A 27354-nucleotide genomic window follows, 5' to 3' on the forward strand; every position below is an offset into this window, starting at 1 on the left:
AACCCTAGTACTCAGACATGGAGGCAGAGGACCAGCTCAAAGTCATCCTTGGCCACCTAGCAAGCTGGAGGCCAGCCTGGGCTACATTTTTTTTTTTTTTTTTTTGCCTCTCACACACAAAAAGAACAGCTCAAGAGGACAGTTCATAACAAGTACATCCATAATTAATCAGGACTTTATGGGGTAATGCTTCTGTCTGACAGTGAATAGGCAACACGATATTTATTCATTTAACATTCGAGGCAGGTGTTCCAAAGGATCACTGCTGCAGGTGGCAGACACCCCTTGTGTCCCCAGGAGAGGGGCACGAGTTAACAGTTGCTGTGAACAGGTCAACTTCTTGCTTAATGGTAAGTTAGCTGACCAGTTTGCCTTGCCAGGTTCTTGGAGTTACCACCAGCCATGAGAGCAAACCTTTGCCCACAAGACCCATGCTGCTTACGGCACCATCACCCTGCCCAGGCTGGCGGCTAGGCTGGCAGAGGCTCAGAGCACAGTTCAAATCTTCAGCTCCGGGGAAGAGAAAAGTCCTAAAATTGCCTGGGAAGTCCCAAAGCCATTAAGCGTATGTTCAGATGATTAAAAATAGCCTGGAGGGATGGAGAGGTGGCCCAAATTTGATTTCCCAGGACCCACATAAGCCAGATGGACATGATGGCACATGAGTCTGGAGTTTGTTTGCAGTGGCTAGAGGCCCTGGCATGCCATGCCTATTCCCTCTCTATCTGCCTCTCTTTCTCAAATAAAAAAATAAAAATACAAAAAATATTTTTTACAAAAGAAGAGAAACAATTTTTCATATTCCTATAGCATTCCACAGGTAACAAAACCCATACCATGGTCTAAATATTCTCTTACAGTCTCAAAGGCAAAGAGGCTGCCCACTACTGTGGTGTTCATTTACTGGAAGAGGGGTAACTGATTAGCTCTTAAAGCACACTGAGTCACAAAATATGGATGTAAATTCAGGTTTTTCCATTTCCTACTTTTAGTTCCACATCCACGAAGTTGTGTTTGTTCCATTCAATTCACTTATTGATATTCGTTCATCCAAAGTAAAATTTATCTTGTGCAACAATGTGAAAAACATTGACAGGAATAGAATGAGGGATTGTGTGTGTGTGTGTGTGTGTGTGTGTGTGTACACGTGCAGGTTTAGGGAATAGACTCAAGGCTTTGTGTTTACGAGGCAAGTACTTTACCAATGAACTGCACCCCCAGCCTGAGAGTGGAGGGGTTTATAATCTCTTTGTGACGCCAACTAGGAAAGGGAGGTAATGTTCCCGAGCAAACATCTTCTTTTTTTCTCCCTCCTGTGATTTTATGAGGTCTAAGTGGTATGGGGTGGGGCAGAGGCTGAACCCTAAGGAAGGGAGTGACTGCTTAGGTTTCTCGGCTGTGAAGCTGATGCATTTTGCTCATGTGTTACATGAAGGCTGGAGAGCAGTGTCTTTTGCTCACAGACATACAGGCACCGTGCCCGCCCCCTAACTATACCTGTGGAGAAAAGCCAGAATACTCCTGCACCCCGAGCACCCATCTTCTTCAGGAAACATGTGGGAAACTCTTTCAGTTACTATAGTAGACTAAAAAGGATGCTCAGGATTGTTGACAGCAAAGCCAATCCACATGTCCACAGCGGTCCTCAACTCTGGAAAATTCTGAGTGTGCAGCTTCTTTTAGATGATGACTATGGCAAGCCATGAAATAATAAAGTTACAAACACAAAATTAGTAATCTGAAAGGAAGGGTTTTAATGCCACTTATATTTTCTTTTATTTTTTCAAAATATGTACATTTATTTGATAGAGAGAGAGAATGAGCAGGCCAGGGCCTCTTGCCACAGCAAACTCCAGATTCATGTGCCACTTTGTGGGTCTAGTTTTACATGGGAGCTGAGGAATCAAACCCAGACCAGCAGGCTTTGCAGACAAGTGCCTTTAGCCACTAAGTTTTTCTCTAAAGGGCACTAAATTTGTACACAGGCAGCCGGCTCTGTGTTGCAGCCTACCCATGTCTTCTTACATAGTTTTCCTGACTCAGCTTTGTAGCAGCCATGTTTCCCATCACCCTAGATGACCAGGCCTCAAAATGGACATTTTAGGATGGTCTCTCCTTAAAAAACTTCCTGCATAGCTTGAGTGTCAGATTCCTCTTCAGGACAGGGAACTGGAAAACTGAAAGGTTAAAGGCTAAAAGCTGCCAGGAGACAGAATGGCCATAGAAAGGGCCTATGAAGGCTGGAGAGATGGCTTAGCAGTGAAGGCACTTGCTGTGAAGCCTGAGGACCCATGTTAGACTCTCTAGGTCCCATGTAAGCCAGACACATGAGGTGACACAAGCGTGCAAGGTCGCACATGCGCAAAGGTGGCACATGCACCTGGAGTTCGTTTACAGTGGCTGGAGGCCCTGGTGTGCAAATTCTCTCTCTCTCCCCCTCATATAAAAGGAGGGCATGCTGGGCATGGCGGTGCACACCTTTAATCCCAGCATTTGGGAGGCAGAGGTAGGATGATCGCTGTGAGTTTGAGGCCACCCTGAGACTACACAATTAATTCCAGGTCGTCCTGGGCCAGAGTGAGACCCTACCTTGAAAAACCAAAAAAAAAAAAAAAAAAAAAAGGAGGGTAGTCTGTTGGGCTTGCTATACAAAGAAAGAAGAAAGGAAGAAAGAAAGAAAGGAAGGGCCTAGGGTTGGGTAAAGGCAAGCAAAAGGTGTCAAAGCAAAAACCTAGAAACGAAAGAGTTGTTTTTTTTTTTAATATTTTATTTTATTTGCACAAGAGAGAAGGAGGCAGATAGAGAGAGAGAATGACCACATCAAGGCCTTCAGCCACTGTAAACGAACTCCAGACATATACACCACCTTGTGCATCTGGCTTACATAGGTATTAGGGAATTGAATCTGGGTCCTTAGACTTCACAGGCAAGCACTGACATAACTAATTGATGCTGAAAGCCAGTCTCTGGGGAACCAGAAATGAACAGACTTGTGTCTCCTGTTCTTGGGGCTGTCTCCACTTCTTGCCATTTTGTCATCAAACTCTGTTTTTGGCAGGGGGAGGAGGGAGCGGGGGACTGAAGAGATGGCTGAGTGGTTAAAGGCAGAGGTAGGAGGATTGCTATGAGTTCAAGGCCAGCCTGAGACTACACAGCGATTCCAGGTCACCCTGGACCAGAGTGGGACCCTACTTCAAAAAACCAAAAAAAAAAAAAAAAAGAGAGAGAGAGAGAGAGAATGAGTGAGAAAAAGAAACCAAACAACCCAATTAAAAAATGAGCTATGGCCAGGTGTGGTGGTGCATGCCTTTAATCCCAGCACTCAAGAGGCAGAGGTAGGAGGATCACCATGAGTTCAAGTCCACCTGAGACTACATAGTGAATTCCAGGTCAGCCTGGGCTAGAGTGAGACCGTACCTCAAAAAACAAAAAAACAAACAAACAAAAAAGCTATGGAACTAAATAGAGTTTTCAAAAGAAGAAATACAGATGGCATATAAACATCTAAAAAATGTTCTACATCCTTAGACATCAGGGAAATAAAAATATAAACTACTTAGAGATTCCATCTCACTCCTGTCAGATGGCTGTTGTCAGGGAAACAAACAACAATAAATGTTGGTGAGGAAGCGGAAAAAGAGGAGCCCTTCTACGCTGTTGGTGGGAATATAATCTGTTACAACTGTTGCGGAAATCAGTGTGGATGTTCCTGAGTCAGTTAAAAATAGATTTGCCATTTTTATACCCCTCCTAGGCATATATCCTAAGGACTCTTCTCACTACCTTAGAGATACCTGCACATCCACGTTTATTGCTGCTCTATGCATAGTAGCTAGGCAATGGAACCAGCCTAGATGTCCCTCGACTGATGAATGGTTAATGAAGATGTGGGACATTTATACAACGGTATTCAGCAGTAAAGAAAAATAAAATGATAAAATCTGCAGGGAAATGGATGGATCTGGAAAGGATTATACTAAGTGAGGTAACCCAGGCCCAGAAAGCCAAATGCTACATGTTCTCTCTCATATGTAGATCCTAGCTATAACTGTTTTAGACTTGTTTGTGAATTGGAGTAAAAAGTCGGTAGCATAGTCCAGTAAGCTATAAAGGGGCTATAGGGAGGGAGGAGAGGGGAGGATTTAAGGAGATGGTTGTATATATATAAGCAGATGAACAGATTACTGTGGGTGGAATGGCCTAAGTGAGGTCAGGGGAAGAGATTGAGTAAAGGAAGCGTGGGGGGAGGGTTAATCAAAATATAAGATGTTATGAATAAGCCATATGGGAACCTACTTTTTTGGATAATGGCACACCCAGAAGTCATAGATTATTAGTAGAATGGGATACCTTCCAGTGAGTTGTGGCCATGGAGGTCTCTGATGCCCCCAAAACATTCCAGGCCATTGCCAAGACAGAAGAGACAGAAGTCATCAGTGGTGAAAACAGTGGACACTGCAAGCCTTAAGTTTGGCCAGCCAGGCCAAATGACCAAATGGACCCAATAGTGTCATTTCTGTTATGGGAGAAACCAGCAGCTTTCTAATTAGACTGGAGGCCCACTCCATGGGAGGGAATACATGCCTGGTACTGGTCAAAAGCCTGCGATGGTGGGGGGAGGGGGTTCGTGAGTCCTAGGGGTGTAACGCTTACTTCTGTCTGGCTAAATGCATATCTCATGCTCACCAAACTGCTCTGTAAGCACTCTTCTTAACAGTCACACTATGTATTAATGCCACACTCACTTTTGGTTAGAGAAGCTTCTCTTTTCAGATGTGAGTGACCACCAGAATGACTCAAAAAATACCATAGTGCTGAGAAGAAGTGACAGAGGACTGTTCAGCACTGAAATATCTCTGTCACACCCTCCAAGGCTCAGGGTCCATTGTGGAAGAGGTGGCAGAAAGAATGTAAGAGCCAAAGGAAGCATAGGACTGTTCCCAATGCAGTCTTCCTGGTGCAAATTGGCCCAGATAGCCATGACCTTGCAGTGCCTGGTACTACCTACACAAGAACCTCTTTTTTGTTTTTGTTTTGTTCAAGGTAGGGTCTCTGTAGCTCAAGCTGACCTGGAATTCACTATGTAGTCTCAGGGTGGTCTTGAACTCATGGGATCCTCCTACCTCTACTTCCCGAATGCTGGGATTAAAGGCGTGCACCATCGCATTCAGCCACAAGATCCTCTTTTTATTTTTTTTGTTTTTTGAGGTAGAGTCTCACTCTGGCCCAGGCTGACCTGGAATTCACTATGTAGTCTCAGGGTGGCCTCGAACTCACGGCGATCCTCCTACCTCTGCCTCCCGAGGGCCGGGATTAAAGGCATGCACCACCACGCCCGGCTACAAGACCCTGTTAATAGGTGGAAAAGATGATGATATCAAAATAAAAGAGAGACTCAACTGAGTGGAGGAGGGGATATCATGGATAGTGGATTTGTGAAGAGAAAAGTGGGGGAGGGGAAGGAATTATGGTTTATTGTCTATAATTATGGAAGTTGTCAATAAAAAAATGTTTTGGGCTGGAGGGATGGCTTAGTGGTTAAAGCGTTTGCCTGCAAAGCCAAAGGAGCCTGTTTCGATTCCCCAGGACTCACATTAGCCAGATGTACAAGGGGTGCTTGTGTCTGGAGTTTATCTGCAGTGGCTGGAGACCCTGGCACGCCCATTCTCTCTCCCTCTATCTCTGTCAAATAAATAAAAATAAAAAATTAAAAAAAAGTTAATCCAACTGAGCCCATAGATCACCAGACCAAGAGACCACCCAAAGACATGCTAAGGAAGTGGGAGGAATATTTACTTCCTGAATAGGGGAATGTGTTAAACCATGGAGGCCCTGCCCTCAGATACAATTGTTGAAGAGCTTTACTACTGTCTGCTGCTTTTCAGGTAACTTTCCCTTCTCCCTTTCTCTCTCTTCTTTGGATTCTGGCCCAAATCCCAAGCACCCTACCTGAACACTCTGGGTTCTCTTACTGTTTCTCTGAAGATCCCCCACCCCATGCGGCTACTTGCCCCACTCTGCTGAACCCTGCTTTTTGGACCCTAGCTGGGAAGGCATGGCCTCCCCCCTGTCTGGCATCTCTCTCTTCCCAGGAGGGGCTGAGGGCTACCGCTTGCCTGCCCTGTCACTTTTCTCTCAAAACTCATACGATTGTCCTCGAGTTTTCTTCCTTCTGAGTTCTAAATTCTTGAGCTAATGAGTCTAAGAACCCATGAAAGGGATCCTGGTAACACTACCCCACGTCTGTACCATAGCGGCATGCTGCGATTACGTAGTACACGTATTCACGGATAGATCGCATTTAGAACACTGATGGTGATAAGACTACTTGAATGTTTGATTATGTCAGTTAGATGTAGAGCACTTTTTCTCTTCTTGGGTACAGAGAGCTTGTTAGTTACTAGGTTACCGTTTCAGAATTTCCATTACAAGAATAAAAAGGGGGTTGATTTAATTTCTGGAATTATACTAGAAGGATGCTACATTTTGACTTGCTTTCCTTCTAATTTAAACCTATATACACAAATGCAGTAACTGAGGTAAGTGCAGAAAATAAGAGTCTATACAGAAACAATTTTCCATAAGCTCCTTAAATTGCTGCCCTTTCTCTTGACTATTGATATGGCCTCATAATTGACATATTATCCCTAAACCAATTTTGATGTTCCCCATTGATTCAAAGAATCTTACTCAGTTAGTTGAAAAGACCATTAAAGTGCAGACTTGTTTCTCTTAAAACTAATTTTTAACCATTTGCAAAGCTTGCCCAGTAATACTAAAAACAAAAGACATGGGGCTGGTAGAGATGGCTCAGTGGTTAAATGTGCTTCCTAAGTATGAGGGTTTGAGGTAGCCCTAGTTCAAATCTCCAGGTCCCACAATTGGGTGTGGACACGGGTGCCTGTAACCTCAGCTACAGGGCAGCAAAGACAAGACTCTTCGAAGCTCCAGAATTAGTGAAAGGAGACACCGGGCAGAACAGGCTGAGTGAAGGAGTGTCTTCAGCAGTGGAGAGATCCCCACCCAGGCAAGCATATGGAGTGCAGCAAGGGTACATTCGCCGCATAACCCCCCCCCCACACACACACACAGAAAGAGAGAGAGAGAAATCAAACAAAAAAGTTGAAATTGTCTGAAGAATGGATCCATGCTCTTATTCTGAATTATATTTGAACCAAGATATACAGAATGTTAAAATATAAATTTAGTATGTAATATTAGAAGGTAAATGTCTTAGGGCTGGAGAGATGGTTTAGCAATTAGGACGGTTCTCTACAAAGCCAAAGGACGCAGATTTGATGCCCCAGGGCCCATGCATCTGGAGTCCCTGGCATGCCCATTCCCTCTCTCTTTCTCTACCTCTTTCTTTCTCTCTCTTTCTAATAAGTAAATAAAAATAAAAAAATAACATTAAAAAGGTAAATGTCTTAGATTGGACACTTTGTTTTTACTAGTAAAAGAACCTTTAGCAAAAGGGAATCTGAAAGGCTAGAGATACAGCTCAGAGGTAGAGGACTTCCCTAGCATGAGCAAGACCCTGTGTTCAATCTCCATATCACAAAAATAAAGATGAATTAAAACATAATGTTCAAAGGTGGTGTGGAAATACATTCCTATAATCCCAGAGCTTGGGAGGCGAAGGAGAAGGATTTCAAGATGAAGCTACATAGTGACCTGCAGTTTCACAGGCAAAACACGTGAGATGGTGGACTCATTAAGATTCCTGAGTTTCACTTGTTTTGTAATGGAACCCAGAGCAGATATGTACAATAGGATCAGGATTGCCCCACAATTGTAAATAAGAATAGGTCCTGTTTATTTTGACATCTTTTTACAAATGCATTGTATTAGGGTGTGAATATTCCAAACCATGCTCTTGTTTAAAGTTTTGAAATTTTTATTGTTAAATGTAACATTTTAATGGTTGTAATAATTATTTGTATAGATATGGATATAGTATTTTATTTAAGAAAATAAACTTTGCATTTTTTGCATTGTGAAAAAAAAAAAAAAAAAAGATTCCTGAGTTTGCCAGGAACGGTGGTTCACACCTGTAACCCCAGCACTTGAGCAGTGGAGCCAGAAGGATCAGAAGTTCAAGGCCAGCTTTTAAAACTTCTTTATTTATTTGAGAGAGAACACACACACACACAGAGTGCTCCAGGATCTCCAGCCACTGCAAGCTAACTGCAGACGCATGCGCCTCCTTGTGCATCTGGCTTATGTGGGTCCTGGAGAATCGAACCAGGGTCCTTTGGCTTTTCAGGCAAATGCCTTAACCGCTAAGCCATTTCTCTAGCCCTCAAGGCCAGCTTTGACTACATACTGAGTTCAAGGCCAGCCTTGGATACACGAGACCCTGTTTCAAAGCAAAACAAAACAAAAACAAACAGAAAATTTCCCTAGTTAACCTTAAGGTTGTAAAGCCCTGACAAATGCCTGGAAACCCATCTGGATTTGAATCTGCCTTTTGTTACATCTTCCTTCCTCATCTTCTCTTTTTCTGCAGACACATGGACTATGTCTGCCTTTGCCTTTCTCAATTTGTACATCCTTTGTGAAATGCCCTCTAGAGACTGGCCAGCATCTCTATCGAAAGAGATGGCTCAGTTTGAGTCATGTGACTGGCTAAGGCCAACGGGCAGTCCCCAGACGAAAAAGGGGACAGTAAGGAAAATGTACTAGGAAGACATTGAGGAGGGGAGCATTACAGTAAAGATTTCCCAGCAAGCTTTCCCAGGCCATTTTTCATTTATCATCTGCATTAAAGATAAATATATTTAGCTCCTGGTATATTATGGTCCCCTACTAATTCTACCTACCTGTCCCTTGTCTTTTCATGCCTAAATTCCTGTGGTTTTCTGTACTTGTAGTGATCCTCCTCCAATCTTCTTTATTCTTTTTATTTATTTATTTATTGAGATAGGGTCTCACTCTAGCTCAGGCTGACTTCGAATTCACCATGTAGTCTAAGGGTGGCCTTGAACTCACGGTGATCCTCCTACCTCAGTCTCCTGAGCACTGGGATTAGAGGCATGTGCCACCCCACCCAGCTTTTCTTTTTCTTTTTCTTTCTTTTCTTCTTCTTCTTCTTCTTTTTTTAAAATTTATTTATTTGAAGCGACAGACACAGAGAGAAAGACAGATAGAGGGAGAGAGAGAGAATGGGCGCACCAGGGCTTCCAGCCTCTGCAAACGAACTCCAGACGCGTGCGCCCCCTTGTGCATCTGGCTAGCGAGGAACCTGGGGAACCGAGCCTCGAACCGAGGTTCTTAGGCTTCACAGGCAAGTGCTTAACCTCTAAGCCATCTCTCCAGCCCTCTTCTTCTTTTTTTTAAATTAATTCATTTGCAAGGAGACAAGGCGAGATCAGGGCCTCCTGCCACTGCAGACAAACTCCAGGTGCATGTAACACTTTGTGCATCTGGCTTTATGTGGGTACTGGGGAATTGAACCTGGGTGGTTAGTCTTTGTAAGGAAATGCCTTTAAGGGCTGAGCAATCTCTCCAGCCCCAGTCTTTTTTGCTCTTTAAGAGCCATGTCAATCATGATGTCACTGCTGCCAGGAGATCTTCCTGGACTTCTTTACCTTGCTAAGCTCCCCACCTCTTTCTTTCATGCTTCTTAAGGCCATGACTCTAATTATCATCACCGGACTCCATTGTCTGTGATGTCCTGTGCAGGTGCCAACATCTTTGTCATTCTCGCACTCAAAGACCGTTGTACCTTTGGGAGCTCCAAAAGGGTCGACAGAATATCCGCTAGCGTTTCCTTTTAAGCTAATAATTGACTACCTAAGTTTAAAAAGTGTCCTTACCTGAAATGCATGGTCCACAGAGCCCCTTGGATTCACTCCTCAAAGTTCTTAATGGTCAAGCCCGGCTTGGTGGTGCACACCTTTAATTCCAGCACTTGGGAGCCAGAGGTAGGAGGATTGCTGTGAGTTCGAGGCCCACACTGAGACTCCTTCCTAAATTCCAGGTCAGCCTGGGCTAGAGTGAGACCCTACCTCGAAAAAAACAAAAGAAAACAAAAAAGTTCTTAATGGTCAAATCAAACTGTTTCTTCCTGGACTGTCAGCTGCCTCAGGAGAAATGCCTGCTGCTTACTTTGTGATTGGGTCCTTTTCGGTTTTGTGTGTTTGTTGTTTATTTTTAAGACAAAGTCTTACTATGTAGCACAGGCCGGGCCTTGAAACCTAAATTTCCTGCCTCCAGAGCCAGCTTCTTTCTCTTCTTATATTTACTCAAACTTTTGTTTTTGTTTTTGTTTTTGAAACAGGATTAGCTGGCCTGGAATTTTCTGTGTAACCCCAGGCTGGCCTTCAGGAACCAGCCCTGCCTTAGCCCCCAACTGCGGGGAGGACAAGCTTGAGCCACCATGCCTGGCTTCCTGCCTCTCTTTGAGAGAGAGAGAGAGAGAGAGAGAGAGAGAGAGAGAGAGAGAGAGAGAGAGAGGGAGAGAGAGAAAGAGTGTGTGTGTGTGTCTCCCTCCGTAGCCCTTCCACCAACTTTGAGCTAGCAAAGTAATGATCATACTGTAAGTTTATGGCGTGATTTTACTTTTTCTACATAAAACGTTATTTTTTTGAAGATAATTATATTAGTTCTCTTGGTTCCTTATGTGTTTGTTCTGAGGTGCAAGGATGGAACCCATGGCCACACTAGCTTCACTAAGGAGCTATAGCTGTCTTTCCTTCTAATTCAAGTTCACTTCTTCCCAGGACATTTTATACTTTTTCCCCAAGGCGGCTTATTTTAAATAGAGGCTGTCCCTAAGAGTGAATTGCAAATGCCTTGCTTTTGTAAATCCTCAGTCGGGGGCAGGAGGACAAAATGAGCATTCCTTCTGATTTCAAGAGCTTTAAACTTATTTTTCCTCCCTCTAAACAAACAGTAGCCTTCACCGTCGCCTCAAATTTGTTGGGACGGGCTGTCCGGCCAGCCCTAATAAACGAATTAGTATCTCCAGAAGATCTCGGTGGGGCTGATATTGATCAGGGTCAGCCGGTCTGTTTGCCTGCGATTGTTTGGGGGGGGGGGGCGGTGGCTAATTGAGTGTCAGTCTCAGCCAGTGTCGTCTAGCTGGCGCCGGGTGCTTTTGGATTTGCTAATTTTCGTTAAGTGTCTCTAGCCGGCTCCTTGTCCCCGTCCTCGTTTACGGGGGAGAACCTACCCTCTCCTACTGATCAACAGTCTGTCTGTCTGGGCTTTATTGATCACAGGGCGGCCGGCTCGAGGCCGAAGCGCCCAAGGGGAGCCAGGGGCGGGCAGTGAGCTAAGCGCAGGCTGCAGCGTGGGGACCTCCCCTTCCCGGCTCCTGCCCACCCCCCTCCTCCTCCTCCTCCTCCTCCTCCTCCTCCGCCACGCGCGGGCGGGCGTGGCTCCGCGGGGGGGACGCGAGCGACCCAGGCGCCCCTGTCCCGGGGCATCCTCGTCCCCCGGTCCCTGGGGGCGCTCCAGAGCCGCTCCACGGGGCCCACTGGTGTGTTTGTCTAAAGGATGGTCACGTGGGTCCCTTGCATGTTTCAGGTGGAACAAAAGCCAAGCCACGTGCCGGGGGTGGGGTAGGGTTATGGAGGGCGGTGGTGGGGGGGACACGCTGGCTCGAGACTGGGCTGTAAGCATCTCCATGGCAAACCTGGAGACCTGCCCCGAAGTCGAGCTCAGACTCCCCGGAGGTCGGGCGCGCAGGCTTCCGCTAGGGGGCGCCCAGGAGACGGCAGCAGCCCGGCCCGCTGCCCCAGAAGCCGGCGCCACTCGGAGCCGCGGGGCACATCCCACCTCGCCGGTGTCTGGACACGCCCCCTGCCGGCTGGGGGTCCGATTGACTGGAGGCGCCGACCAATGGGAAGGCGCAGACGCTGCGGGGGCGGGTCTCGGGGCGGGCCCGCGCCTGGCTGGCTCCGGGGGCCCGGCGCTATTTACAGCGCGGATTGAGGCCGGCAGCCGCGGTCGCGGGCTGGAGTTGACGGCGGTGCGCGCTCCAGGAGGTCCTGTCTTCTTCTTGGCCGAGCTGCGAGTCGAGGGCGGGCGGGGGAGGACTGCCGCGGCGCCGGGAGCCTACGAGCGGGCGACCGGCCGTCCCGAGGACCCGAGCGGGCGCCTCTGCGGAGTCGGATCGGGAACTTGGCTCGCTCGGTGCTCCCGCAGCGGTGCTCCATGCTCCGGCCGCGGCCCGGCCCCCAGCCCCGCCGCTGACGGCGCCCGCCGCTCCGGGCAGGACTCATGCCCTGCGCGCTCCGGGGCTCCGGGAGCCGACTGGGGCGTCCATGGATCGCCACTCCAGCTACATCTTCATCTGGCTGCAGCTCGAACTCTGCGCCATGGCTGTGCTGCTCACCAGAGGTGGGTGCCTGCGAGGGGACACGGCCGTGCGCGCGGGAATCCGGGGTTCCCTGAGAGAGGGACAGCCGTGCGCGTGGGGATCCAGGGGTCCTCGGAGGGAGACACGGCCGTGCATGCGGGTCCCCGGAGAGAAACACAGCCGTGCACGCGGGGACCGGGGTCCTCGGAGAGAAACACGGCCGTGCACGCGGGGATCCAGGATGTCCCGGAGAGAGACACGATCGTGTACGCAGGGGCCGGGGGTCCCCCGGAGAGAGACACGACCGTGCACGCGGAGATCGAGAGTCTCCGGAGAGAGAGAGAGAGCCGTGCAAACCGGGGCCGCGGGCCTCGGCTGGCTTTGTGTGCGGCGGGCGAGGTTTCTGTCCTGAGCCCAAGCCGCAGGTCGCGACAAGTTGCTGGGTTCTTAGAAGTCGCGCCGGTGGCCTTGTGGTCGTCCTCTGGACCGGGATATCCAAGGTCTGGCGCGCTGATGTGCATCAGACCCCCGAGCGAGCGATGGTCTTGCTTAAGCCTGTAGGTGGGGGAACTCCTGAACTCGGGACCAAGGGATGCTGGACACCGCCGGGCTCCCCGCTCGGGATGGGACGGTGTCCGGGGCGGGGGGATCTGTCCCTGTTTCCCTGAAAGTCTGGGTGCGATGTGTTTTCACTCTACGTCTGTGTCTGTGTTTATTCACTGTGTCTGTTAAGTTTGCCTTTGTGTGTCCTAGTGTCTGTCTGAGTGCACCTTGTGTATCTTTGACGTTGCTTAATTCTTAGTGTCTGCGCGTGTCTGTCTCAGTGAGTGGCTGCCCGCGTGTCTTGGCGTTCCTGAATGTCTCTGGCTCGTGTCTGTCTGTCTGTCTGACCACTCCCCTTCCCCCCGCCCCAGTGCCGGGTCTCCTGCCTTGCGAGTGTATATGTCCCGCGTGTGTTGTGTCGCCCCTAAGTGGGGCTGTCCACCTTCCCGGTTCATATTTTACAAACACTACTGGAAATATAAAAGGCATTTTTTTTGTTGTTGTTCTTCTCTGCAGAGTTCGCCATTTAGATTTGAAATAACCTAACTCAAGTTACTCCTCACCACCGTTGTGGGGGTGCCTCCTGTTTTGTGAAGGGATGGGCCTTTTTTTTTAAATGGGAAGCATTATTTAACCCGTGCACCCCCCACTTTTCTCTAATTGCCATGTAGCAGGCATGAGGTTAAAGGATAAGCCAGCCCAGCAAAGATGAGTTGCTACAGTATTTATTTATTTTGGAAGGAAGGGTGTAATTAACCCTAAATGACAGCCCTTGCAGCCTGCAGAGGGTAGCCTCCTGGCTCTATCAAAGGCAGGCAGAACAGGGAGGGACTGGGGGCTGACATGAAGTCACAGATACCGAAACTATGTGCCTGATAATGATATAATTAGGGGATCAGAGATTTCTGACTGCTGTGGACTTCAAACACTTTAAAAGAAGCCAGCAGCCTCTCCTGTAGCCATCTTGACTGAAGCAGACATTTTTGTTTAATCACCACGTACAGTAACTAGAAAGGGGGCAAACAGAAGAGCATTGTTCCCTGTTTCAAAATACCAGTCCCCTTCTGGCCTTTGCGTGGCACAGGAAGAAACCTTATGAAACGACAGAAATATAGTTTTAATACAGTAACACAAAAGTCCATTCTCTTTGCTGAAATGTGGCTCAATTTTTTTAAGTCTTTAGAACTTTTCCTAGTTACCTGTCAATTTTATTAGACTGTTTTAGGTCATTGAAAATATTTTAAACAGGCTCTCATGGACGTTAAGCCACACTTTACTTAAAATCAGTTTTTCTTTTCTGTATTAGGTCTGAGGCTAACAGGCTCGAAATAGGTTTTATTTCTACTTAAGATCTGTGTATAGAATCTGTCGGGCTGGGGATATGGAGCCAGCACCATCAAAGACTCGTGAGACTTATGCAGAGAATAACTGAACTCAGAAGGAGGCCGAGAAAGCAGAAAAGAATTACTACCCAAGCAAGGCTGTTGCTTGAGGCGGAGGAGGAAGGACCTGGACCAGAACCCAAGGTGGCAGTGCAGATAGAGAGAGGAGCAGCGCTTCCACTCTGGGCCAGTTAACGGTTGCCAAAGGTCTGGGTGGAGTTGGCTGGCTTTTCTTGTAGCTGAATCCGGGAGCAGCCCATGTGGTGGCCTGGAATTTGGACAGATAATTGAATGAGACACCTTACTCAGGCATTCACAGAAAGGAGGTGGGAGAGGAGAGAGGGCGGGAGAGGTTTGGAAAGCCACAGTTCCCCAGTGTTTAATTTCAGAGCGAAGGTTTCAGTAACCCGACAGATCTTCTGATTGGGACTGGGAAGAGGTGCTGGCAAGAGTTCAGTTTGCAGTCTTTTGAGCTACGGAAGAAAGCAACAGGCCGGGTCCACCAGGTTGGAGGGAGGAGATAACTTTCAGGTCCTGATAATTGCAACTGGGTTGTCCAAGTCTTAGCTTGAAATACTGCCTGTGACAGAATGTTAACAGAACCTTGCAATTCACAGAAGTTTTTATAAAGGAAACTTTTAATCACTTCCTGTAGAGCAAAGTTGAGGTTTCCTTAAGGATTTTTCATTCAACCAGCAGAGGATTTTCAGCTTCGGTGTTTCCCCTTTTAGATCACATGGTAAATTACATGTAAAACTGAGGAGGAGGGGAAGTTAGGCTTGCAGTTTTACATCTCCCCCCCCCTTTTATGACTTTCCATTTGGGCTGAAAGAAATTGACTTTGGCAAGCAAACCACCAATTGTAAACTGCCTAGTTCCTGTTTTACAATATACCGACTAAAAGCTCCTCGGCATGAAAAGATCTTTATAGGCAAAGTTTGCCTTTTCTAGAGAGATTGCAAATAGCTCCCCAGTCTCATAGTTTTAAAACCTCCTGACCTTCGCAATTTCTAGATTGTTGTGTCTCTAGTTAATAACTTTATAAGGTGTTAGCTCAGGCTCTTAAAACTTGGCTCGGGTCCTTTGGGATGGTAAACAATTCAGTAGTTCCGATCAAATATTTATACTGACAAGACCCAAAAGCCTGGCATTTTTATTTTGTATGGTTGTGTTGATTATAATGAATAAATAACCTTATGGTAGGAAGGCATGAAAGTGAAGACTGTTTTCCTTTAATACCAAAGTTTTTAAAAAAATTATTTATTTTGGTTTTGCTAGGTAGGGTCTCTCTCTAGTCCAGGCTGACCTGGAACTTAATATGTAGTCTCAGGCTGGCCTCAAACTCACAGCGATCTTCCTACTTCTGCCTCCCCAGTGCTGGGACTAAAGTCTTGCGCAACCACGCCCGGCTTAATTACCCTAAGTCATAGAGAAAGCCCGCTGTTGGGATCCATATATTCCTAAATATTAATTACCGATTTGTAGGCACTACCTTATTTTGGAGTATTTCCAGACACCACGAGCTGCTGTTGTGGACGATCTAAAGTGAGTGCTGTTGACGGTGGTCAGGTGTCGCTGGTCTCTGAGATAGACTCTGACTGACTGGGTCTCCTCGCTTTCAGGAGAAATCCGATGCTACTGTGACGCTGCCCACTGTGTGGCCACTGGCTATATGTGTAAGGCCGAGCTCAGCGCCTGCTTCTCCAGACTCCTGGACCCCCACAATGCCAATTCCCCGCTCACCCACGGCTGCCTGGACTCCCTCGCCAACACAGCGGATATCTGCCATGCCAAACCGGTCCAGAACCACTCTGGCCCTGCCGTGCCCACCTTGCAGTGCTGCCACGAAGACATGTGCAATTACAGAGGCCTGCACGACGTTCTCTCTCCTGCCAAGGGCGAAGCCGCAGGTAGGTGGTCAAAGCTGATCCCAACCCAAGCACTTGGACTGCTCTGTAGGCATGACTGTGTGTATCTGCTGTTGCTTTTATCGTGAACGTAATTAGAGTGGCCAGAGAGAGACGCATGCCTGGTTGCAAAGACACATCTCTGCTGAGTGCTCTTGTGTCTGTCTGCATCATAGGTTTTTACCTGGTTTTGCGACATTTTGAGGACATTAAAAGACCATTCTGTCTCAGAAGTGACAGCCTGTAAACAAAAACATCTGTAAACATCTTTGGGTACTTTTTTTTTTTTTTTTAAATTTTTATTTATTTGAGAGCGACAGACACAGAGAGAAAGACAGATAGAGGGAGAGAGAGAGAATGGGCGCGCCAGGGCTTCCAGCCTCTGCAAACGAACTCCAGACGCGTGCGCCCCCTTGTGCATCTGGCTAACGTGGGACCTGGGGAACCGAGCCTCGAACCGGGGTCCTTAGGCTTCACAGGCAAGTGCTTAACCACTAAGCCATCTCTCCAGCCCTCTTTGGGTACTTTTTGCAACACTTAGTTTCTTGAACTTGATGATTTAATTGTAAGCTGCTTTTTATTCGTTATTATAAAGAAAGACTAAGGTAGAGAGAGTTGGATATGGGTATACCAGGGCCTCATGCTGCTGCAAACAGACACACGTGTCCCTTTGTGCATCTGACTTTATGCGGGTACTGGGGAATCCAACCTGGCTGTCAGGCTTTTTTTTGCAAGCCATCTCTCCGGCCCCTGTAAGCTGACTTGGCTTAAAGTGACTGTATGCTCATGACTTGTCTCCGCTTCACCCAGCTTGATCATGCTGTATGTACTCCTTTAGGGCAAGGAAACAGGTATGATGGTGGCAGAAACCTCATCACCAAGGTGCAGGAGCTGACTTCCTCCAAAGAGCTGTGGTTCCGCGCAGCCGTGATCGCGGTTCCCATCGCCGGCGGACTGATCCTCGTGCTGCTTATTATGTTGGCCCTGAGGATGCTGCGCAGTGAGAACAAGAGACTGCAGGACCAGCGGCAGCAGATGCTCTCCCGTTTGCACTACAGCTTTCACGGGCACCATTCCAAGAAGGGCCAGGTGGCCAAGTTGGACTTGGAGTGCATGGTGCCTGTCAGTGGACAGGAGAACTGCTGCCTGACGTGTGACAAAATGCGACAAGCAGAGCTCAGCAATGAGAAGATCCTCTCCCTCGTGCACTGGGGCATGTACAGCGGGCACGGGAAGCTGGAGTTTGTATGACGGAGTCTAAACTTCTGGAACCCTTGAAGGCCTGAGTTCTGCTGGACAGGAGCACTTTATCTGGAGACAAAAGGACCTCTGAAAACAGAATCTTGGATATTTCTTCTGAAGGATTATTTGCACAGACTTGAATACAGTCACATATTATTTGCTTTAAAAATTATAAAAGCAAAAGGAAGACTATGTACACACTGTTACCAGGGTTCTTTATATCCCAGGGAGCTGGAATTGAGTACCTAAATAAACTAAATGTGCTCTATGGAAGCTCCTACATTTTGATTTATTGTAAAGATTTAAATATATATATATATATATATATATATATATTTTTTTTTTTTTTTTTTGTCTGAAATTTAGTGGCATCTTTCATAAATTAAAAACCTTGGGCTGGAGAGATGGCTTAGCGGTTAAGCGCTTGCCTATGAAGCCTAAGGACCCTGGTTCGAGGCTCGGTTCCCCAGGTCCCACGTTAGCCAGATGCACAAGGGGGCGCACGTGTCTGGAGTTCCTTTGCAGAGGCTGGAAGCCCTGGCGCGCCCATTCTCTCTCCCTCTATCTGTCTTTCTCTCTGTGTCTGTCCCTCTCAAATAAATAAATTAAAAAAAAAAAACCTAAGTGGGAGGGGATGGCAGTGTAGCTCATTTGGTAGTGCTTGACAAGCATGCATGAGGCCCTGAGTTTGATTCCTAGCAGGATAGGAAACAAGTTGGAAGTATAAGACAGTACATGTTAATTTTATAAATGAAGATTTGTGATAGTTCATGCTTCAATAGGCTTGATTCTCTTACCTGGCTTGATTTTGGTTTTTGTCACAAGATCAACTTAATATTTTTACACAAAAGTGTGATTTTAGTCCAGTGTATTGACTTGAACTATCTTATCAACATATTTTTAGCATACTTTAAAAAATATTTATTTGAGAGAGACGGACATGGGGGCAGATAGAGAATGGGTGAGTGTGCCAGGTCCTCTAGCCACCACAAACAAACTCCTGATGCATGTACCACCCACCTTGTGCATCTTGGCTTATGTGGGTACTGGAGAATCAAACCTGGGTCCTTAGGCTTTGTAGGCAAGCACCTTAACCACTGAATCATCTCTCCATTTTTAGCATACTTTTGATTTTAGTCTTCTAAGAGCTGTGTATGTGTATGTTTGAACCTAAGGGCCTTGTGCATACTAAACACACATTTCTACCACCAAGCTATTCCTTTAGCCCTAAGAGAATTTGTAAATGTATTACCAGGTCTGATATGACTGATGGATTTTACATATGTCCCATTGTCACCCTAACTAAATAATTTTTTTAGTAAATTTAGCCATTGTCTATTTTTGCAATTTATTTTATCTTGAGCTAAATGATATATTTTTATTTTTTAAATTAACCAAGTTTGGTTATACAATGCCCCTGATCTTTAAATTTTGTCCAACACAATTGTAGTTATATACTGTTTTCAAAATGTCTTTCAGTCCTTAAGAAGTTTTCAGTACAAAACACACCAAACCACAGTTGTCATGCTAATAGCAGTGCTATTAAGTTTCTTCTCCCAAAGTGACCATTCACTAACATAGCTAAATGCGACATAATAAAATACAGTCTAGCTGGAAAAGTAACATTTGCCCCCTGGAGGACCTTCTCCCATGTTTTCCCCCCAAATGGGTCCTTGTTATCTTAAATGTAAGCATTTGCCAGGGAGAGGTTTTTTTTTTTTTTTTCTTCCTTAATTCTTTGGTATATTTATTTATTTTTATTTTTACTTATTTGAATGAGGCAGGGAGAGAGAGAAAGAATGGGAACGCCAGGGCTTCCAGCTACTGGAAACAAACTCCAGACACATGTGCCTCCTTGTGCATGTGGCATATGTGAGTCCTGAGAAATCAAACCTGGGTCCCTGGGCTTTATGAGCAAGTGCCTTAACCACTAAGCTATCTCTCCAGCCCGTTGCCAAACTTAACAATTTTTATAACAGATATTAAAGGTTTTTGTGTGTCAGTTGGGGGATGGGAAATAGGAATAAAACTCAATCAACCTCAGGCAGGCTAAACCAGACTTTTACCAGTTATTCCCCCCACCCCCCACGCTTGTCAGATTTTAAGGGAGTCAAAGACTTACTGACTTAACCATTCAAACCTGGCTAGAGAATTGGTCAAAACTGGCAGCTGGTGAAATTAACCCCCGTCATCCCACTGCCTGGCTCTTGTTAAAGTTAGAATAGTTTTGTTGTTTGAAGATTGATGCTTGTATTATATGTCTGCACAACTCTATATCTGTCTGTCATCTATCTATAGTTCCGCTCTAGTCTGACCGAGAACTCTGGACCCCAGGCTAGCCTCCAATTCATAGCAGTCCCAACTGAGCCTCCCCTGCAGGCTGGGATTAAAGGCAGGCGCTGAGCCACCAAGGCTTCCTGCTTTGTTTCTTCAGGACATCATGCAAGGTCACTGATTCCCTCCACCCTTTGGTTTGTGTGGAAACACTCTCACTGTAGCCTAGGCTGCCTCAGAAATCACAACCCTGTCACATTTATAGCCTCTCAAGTGCTGTGATGACAGGCGTGTACCACTGTGCCTGGCTTTGTCATTGGTTCTTTAAGGAATCCTTTATATGTGGTCACATTTTCTTCCTCTGCTCATTGCTTGTTCAGTTCAAGCACCAGCTAACCAGAAGCTCAGCAGTTCATTAGGAAAAACAGTGAAAGGTTGAAAGTCCCATGCTTTGAAAACACTTTTGTGGTCTGTAAAACCCTGTTCTACTGACCAGGCTTGGGTCTGATCTGCAATCATGGAAGTTAGCACGGAGTTAACTCCTCACTTCTGGCCTTGCTGACCTAGAGCCTTTTGTTGCCTTTGCTGGGTACCCTGAGCTTACCTCACCTGTCCTGTGGGGGTTTGGAGGCTCATGGGCGTTCTTACATCTGGGGCTCAAGAGCTAGCCTCATAATACACCATCCTTCCTCATTTCCCAAAAAAAAATTATCTCCCCTGACATCATTTAGTCTCCACACCGGTTGCAGACTTAACCCTTTGCTTCCCTGGGAGCTAGGACCTGTACTTGCTTCATCTTTCTCTTAGAGATCTGGGCTGGCATTCTGAGGTGTCAGTACAAGGCTGTGCTAACCGGGAACGGCTCTGGTTTAATGCTGACATAGAACAACGCCTCCCCAAAGTCAGTTTTCCTTCCCAAGTGGAAATTTGTCCAGACCAGAGACAAATGGGACTAAAATTGCCACCATGTTTCTGTATCTGCACCCCTTAAATTCTGTCCCCTTTCGAAAAAAAATTGATTCTGTGCATGGTTATGTCTTTTATATTGTCTGCCCGTTCCCCCCCTCCCCCAATTTCAAATGGCTCAGAGGCTTCCTAGAAATTGACTGGTGTGTCTCTAATTTCTGTTGAACTGATTTTATTAAAAACACGGCACCATAGGGGGTTTGACCTTCTAAAATACCAAACATGTCTGCTTTAGAAAGTCACAAAGCTCTCCTCTGAAGCGCCCATAAATCTGGTTTCAATATGGGTTGATTATAGGCTGAAAGCTTGAAAGCAGTGGCATCGTGGCTGGAGAACTGGCTTTTTTTTTTTTTTTGAGGACCAGGGCAGCTTTTTTCCCCTCCCTTATAACCTCTAATTGGTCCTCGACTCTGCCTCTTAGCCTAAATAACTTTATACCTCTAAATTGTGTAAGCACTTTGAATGCTTGGTTTTGTTGCCTGGAGAATGGGGGCAATAATAAAATTTAATAGGATTATTGTGAAAAGATACAGTATAAGACCCTGCGTTCAATCCCCAGCACGGGAAGGGGGTGCAAAAAAGGATATTGTAACTATTTCTGTGACTATACAAAGAGTCTCAAGTGAGCTGGGGGTTGTTGGTCAATGATGAAGTACTTGCCTAGCATGATGAGGGAGGCTCTGGGTTCAACATGGTCCTTAAGCAAACAAACAAAACCAAAGCATGTCTCAGCCCAGAAAGTATTCCTTAAAATTGAGAACCTGTAGCCGGGCGTGGTGGCGCACGCCTTTAATCCCAGCACTCCGGAGGCAGAGGTCAGAGGATCACCATGAGTTCGAGACCACCCTGAGAATACAGAGTGAATTCCAGGTCAACCTGGGCTACAGTGAGACCCTACCTCAAAAAAAAAGAGACCCTGCTTTGGGGGAAAAAAAATTCAAAAACTATCACCATTTGTAGGATGGAGTTAACATTTTTAATTTTTTTAAATTTATCTTATTGGGGTGTGTGTGTATGCATGTGCCACACACACCACGGTCTTCCATCACTGCAAGCGACTCCATACACATGTGCCACTTTTAACTATTGCTTTACATGGGTGGTAGTGAATGGAACCCAGGCTGGCAGTCTTTGCAAGCCAAGTGCCTTTAACCACTGAGCTATCTCCCTAAGACCCGGATGTAGCATTTATAATACTCATTTTCAATTTACTGTTTGTGGAGATGCTTTTCTCGTGGGTACTAAATATTTTGGTTTGTCATTGACTCCTATTGGAATAATTCTATGACTACTGACAAGAATATGCACCTATTTCCTTGTTTGGTGCTTGGTAGTGTGAAGAGCCCCTAGAGCTGCAGATGCCCTGGGATGGTTGGTAAACTCACCAAGAGAATCAAGGGAGCCCAGTTAGCAGTAGATGATGTTCTAGCAGCGCTCGCGCAGATGTGTCTGCTAGATTCCTTCTGAGCAAATGCCACCATCAGTTACAATGTACCCCGTTGGCGCGCCCACCAACATAAGAGGAACTCCTCGGTGGGCTTTTGGAATTTTATCATACAGTGGGCCTAGGTAGTGATGAATCATGTAATTGCACTGAAGTTAATTTAGCTTGTTACTCTTTGAGCCACAGTTCTAACCAGAACATTAACTGGTTAGATTATCAACTTCTATCTCTTCCTTCTACCCCGTTCACCTTGTCCATGTAGCCCTGCCTGCTGACTCATAAAGGCTGACCATTGATCTCCGTGATAACCTGAGAGCCAGTGAAATAATGAAATTACAGTTAAACCCTCTTTCAAGTTTGACCACTCTTGACTTAGGGCACAATTTATTCTCTAAACATGTTCTTGTGGCTTTGGTTATCCTTCATCAACTGTAGCAGGTGGGCGATTTACTATTTTTATTTTTTGTTTTTCATTTATTTGAGAGAGAGAAATAGGCAGGGGGAGGGACAGAAGGAGAGAGAGAGAGAAAATGGGTGTGCTAGGGCTTCCAGTCACTGCAAATGAACTCTAGATGTGCGCACCCCCTTATGCATCTGACTGAAGTGGATCCTGGGGAATTGCACCTGGGTCCTTTGGTCTTATAGGCAAGAGCCTTAGTTACTAAGCTATTTCTCCAGCCCCTTCCCCTTTAAAAAAAAAAAATTTTTTTTATTTAAAAGAGAAAGAGGCAGAGAGAAAGAGAAAGAATGGGCATGTCAGGGCCTCCAGCTACTGCAAATGAACTACAGATGCATGTGCCCCCTTGAACATCTGGCTAATGTGGGTCCTGGGAAATATTTTGTTTATTTGAGAGAGAGACCCAAATAGAGAGCAAATGGGTGCACCACGGCTTCTAGCCACTGCAAAAAAACTCCAGATACATGCACTACCAGGTGCAACTGGTTTATGTGGGTCCTGGGGAATTGAACCTGGGGTCCTTTTGGCTTTGCAGACAAGTGCATTAACTGCTAAGCCATCTCTTCAGCCCCACAATTTACTTTTGTCATGGCAGTAATTTGGAGGTAGAACTTGGAAAGGGGAAGAGCTGAGTTTGACCAGACGGGATTTATTTCCTGCAACAAGGCAGCGGTCTTCCAAAGGATCTGCTTTTTAAGAGTTTGAAAGGACTTAAGGCTGGGAAAAGTCTACCAGTTTACTTCTGCAAACTTTCTCCACTCTAAATGTGAAAAGGATAGCCAGAAAAGCATTGATGAGCAACGTGGGGTGATGCTCCAATAAGTAATTTTGATCACCTGTGCAGGCTTTTGCCAGATGTGTATATATGGGTATGTGTGTGTATATGTATATGTATACACACACACACACACACACAAACACACACATATATATATCATGTCAATCCAGTGCTCATTCATTCTCATTCTCTCTCTGCCTCTTTCCCTCTCTCAAATAAATAAATAAAATTTAAATGAAAAAAATTAAATCAAGTGGATATGGTTTTGATAGTCATAGACAGTAATTCATAGCTACCTTGGTAGGTGAGGTGTTTCTCACGTAGATTAAGGGATTAAACTGACTTTTTTACAGGGAAGTAGGTAAAACCAGTAACCTTTGTACACTTCCACAATCTCCAAGAGAGAATTAGAGGAAGAACAGATTAAGATGTTTTTGTCTTTAGGCATCTGGAGTCTTGTGGTCAGTCAATAGACAATGATAGTCTTTTGTCTTTTCATTGTAACCTATTGTTTTACAGATAATTCTTGTATGGCAAGCTGAGGTAGAGCTCTGTGGTAGACCCTAGCCTGCTTGAGTTTGGTCCCCAACACTGCAAAAAATGATAGTAACTTTTGTGAGGGAAGCTGAAAGGAAAATAAATTGCTAGTGGAGAGAATGAGAGAGAAAATTCAGATGGGCCTGAAAATTAAATGAAGCATTTCTAGGGAGTCAAATGGTTCGACCTACCTTGTGAATTTGGTGGGGTTTAAGGATATTAATTCTCAACCAGAAGTAGATCTGTAAGTTCCTTTAGAGTTCTGTTTTCCTTGAGGTGTTTTAAGATATCCGGAAGTTTTTCTGTGTTCTAGAGGTAAGACTAGCCCCAGAAAGCAAAGCGCTGCTGGTCAAAGGGCAGAGAACCTGGGGGAGGCTGGCCAGCTGCGCCGACTGGCCTCGGGCTTCGTGCCCCCCAGGGACCCTGGGATGACTGGCACCTCTTCTTTCTTCTTTGGGAGATAAACTTCTGCCCTGGAGCTACCATAAAAGCAAGACACAGCAAAAGTTACAGATTTCCTAAGAGCACTCACTCCAGGAGGCTGAGGTAGGAGGAACAGAGTTCAAGGACTCCAGGTGGAAAAAAATTGCTACAGATTTCTCCAACAAACTCCCTATCTTCATTAAAGATGACCTTCTTCAAAGCTCAAGTGGTTCTTGTACAGCCATTTATGAATTCATAATCTTGGATTTGGGGGGGAGGATTTATTTTTCTTATTTATTTATTTATTTTTTCCTTTGAGGAAGGGGCTCACTTTAGGCCAGGCTGACCTGGAATTCATTCTGTAGCCCCAGGCTGGCTTTGAACTCACTGTGATTGGGACTAAAGGTGTGTACCATCATGCTTGGACATTTGTTTGTTTCCTGCAAGCTCTGACAGGCCTGGAATGTACATACTCCATGGCTTTTGCTTAGCGTCAACATGGCATCATTCTGCCTCTACCTCCCCACTGCTAGGATTGCTGGGGTCTTCCACGGACTAGTTTATGTGGTGCTGTGCTGGGCTCCTCCTGCATGGGAGACAAACTCGCTCCCCACCAGCTAGATCCCCAGCCCTGTGTTTCTTTCCTTATGTCATTATATGTACAGTGTTTTTCTTTTTTTAAAATATATTTTATTTATTTGCGAGAAAGACACACAGAGAGAGAGACAGAAAGAGAGAGAGAGAGAGAGAGAGAGAGAGAGAGGATGGACATGCCAGGGTCTCCAGCTACTGCAAACGAACTCCAGATGCATGTGCCCCCTTGTGCATCTGGCTTACGTGGGCTCTGGAGAGTTGAACTGGGATCCTTTGGCTTTGCAGGCAAATGCCTTAACTGCTAAGCCATCTCTCCAGCCTTATGGTGTTTTCTTAAGAAAAGTACCTATTTCATAGATAACTTTAGATAATTAAAAGCTTTGGGACTTTCTGTGTTTTTCTTGTGAGATAAGGTCTCACTATGTAACTCAGACTGGCCTTGAACTCTGTCCTTCTGCCTCAGCCTCCCGAATGCAGGGATTACAGGTATACACCACCATGCCCAGACCAATCAAAGGTAAATTTTGGAAAAAGATATATATGCGTGCATATGAGAAGAAGATTCATGACTTTCCAATTTTAGATCATTTCTGGTTTCTCATGTTCACTTCATTTATTTATGCGTAAAATTTACATAATTTCCCTAACTCAAACGAATGTCACCTGCTTTTGAACTGCTTTTTAAAAAATACTGTTTGTGTTCTTTTATTTTGTTTTTTTAGATTCTTATTTACTTATTTATTTATTTTTTTAATCTTATTTTATTTTATCTTTTCTCAATTATTTTTATTATTTATTTATTTATTTGAGAGCGACAGACTGAGAGAGAAAGAAGCAGATAGAGAGAGGGAGAGAGAATGGGCGCACCAGGGCCTCCAGCCACGGCAAACGAACTCCAGATGCGTGCAGCCCCTTGTGCATCTGGCTAATGTGGGTCCTGGGGAGTTGAGCTTTGAACTGGGGTCCTTAGGCTTCACAGGCAAGCGCTTCACCGCTCAGTCATCTCTCCAGCCTTTTTTTCTCAATTTTTAAAAACATTTTCCATGATTATAAAAAATATCCCATGGTAATGTCCTCCCCCCCCCCCCCACTTTCCCCTTTGAAATTCCGTTTCCATCATATCCCCTCCCCATCTCAATCTTTTATTTTGATGTCGTGATCTTTCCCTCCTCTTATGAGGGTCTCGTGTAGGTAGTGTCAGGCACCATGAGGTCATGGATATCCAGGCCATTTTATGTCTGGAGGGAGTTGTTTTTGTTTTTGTCTTTCAAGGCAGGGTCTCGCTCTAGCACAGGCTAACCTGGAATTCACTGAGTAGTCTCAGCAGGGTGGCCTTGAACTCAAAACAATCCTCCTGCCTTTGCCTCCTGAGTGCTGGGATTAAAGGCTTGTTTTTGGTCTTTTTGTTGTTGTTGTTGGTCTTTCTTTCTTTCTTTCTTTTTTTTTTTTTTTTTTTTTTTTTTTGGTTTTTCAAGGTAGGGTCTCACTCTGGTCCAGGCTGACCTGGAATTAACTCTGTAGTCTTAGGGTAGCCTTGAACTCATGGTGGTCCTCTTACCTCTGCCTGCCTCCCTAGTGCTGGGATTAAAGGCATGTGACACCACGCCCGGCTGTTTTTGGTCTTTATTTATTTATTTATTTATTTTTTTGGTTTTCTAGGGTAGGGTCTCACTCTAGCTCAGGCTGACCTGGAATTCACTATGTATTCTCAGGGTGGCCTAGAACTCTTGGCGATCCTCCTACCTCTGCCTCCCGAGTGCTGGGATTAAAGGCGTGCACCACCACACCCGGCTGTTTTTGGTCTTTTTGAGATAGGGTCTCTCTAGTGCAGGCTGATTCTGTAGCCCAGGATAGGCTTCAATTTGTAATCTTCCTACCACAACCTCTGATTGCTAAGTCTGAAAGCTTCTGCCTGCCATACCTGGCCTACCACCTATCATCTATCTTTTTATTTTTCAAGGTAGGGTCTTGGTCTAGCCCAGGCTGACCTAGAATTAGTTTCAGGCTGGACTTGAATTTATAGCAATCTTTCTACCTCAGCCTCCTGAGTGCTGGGATTAAAGGTGTGCACTACCATGTTTGTCTTTTTTTTTTTTTTTTAATTTATTTATCTGAGAGCGACAGACACAGAGAGAAAGACAGATAGAGGGAGAGAGAGAATGGGTGCGCCAGGGCTTCCAGCCTCTGCAAACGAACTCCAGACGCGTACGCCCCCTTGTGCATCTGGCTAACGTGGGACCTGGGGAGCCGAGCCTCGAACCGGGGTCCTTAGGCTTCCCAGGCAAGCGCTTAACCGCTAAGCCATCTCTCCAGCCCTTTTTTTTTTTTAAATTAATTGTCTGTGTGTTGCTGTGCCAAGGCCTCTTGCTGCTATAAATACCAAATGCTTGTGCCACGTTTTGCATTTGGTTTACATGGGTGGCTAGGAAATTTAACCCCAGGCTGGGAGGCATTACAAGCAAACACCTCTAACTGCTAAACCATCTTTCCCGCTTTCAGT

The 27354-nt window shown here is 45.7% G+C and overlaps 1 protein-coding gene across 1 annotated transcript; it reads left to right on the forward strand.

The window, feature by feature from the left end:
* The first annotated feature begins 11982 nt into the window (after nt 1-11982).
* Bambi (BMP and activin membrane bound inhibitor) lies at nt 11983-17654 on the forward strand. The gene is made up of 3 exons (XM_004659709.2): nt 11983-12348; nt 15855-16142; nt 16978-17654. Exons 1-3 carry the CDS (start codon nt 12273-12275, stop codon nt 17388-17390), a joined length of 777 nt encoding a protein of 258 aa, XP_004659766.2. The 5' UTR covers nt 11983-12272; the 3' UTR covers nt 17391-17654.
* The last annotated feature ends 9700 nt before the right edge of the window (nt 17655-27354 follow it).

Source organism: Jaculus jaculus, chromosome 5 (genome assembly GCF_020740685.1).
Source record: "Jaculus jaculus isolate mJacJac1 chromosome 5, mJacJac1.mat.Y.cur, whole genome shotgun sequence".
In the NCBI taxonomy this organism is placed as follows: domain Eukaryota; kingdom Metazoa; phylum Chordata; class Mammalia; order Rodentia; family Dipodidae; genus Jaculus; species Jaculus jaculus.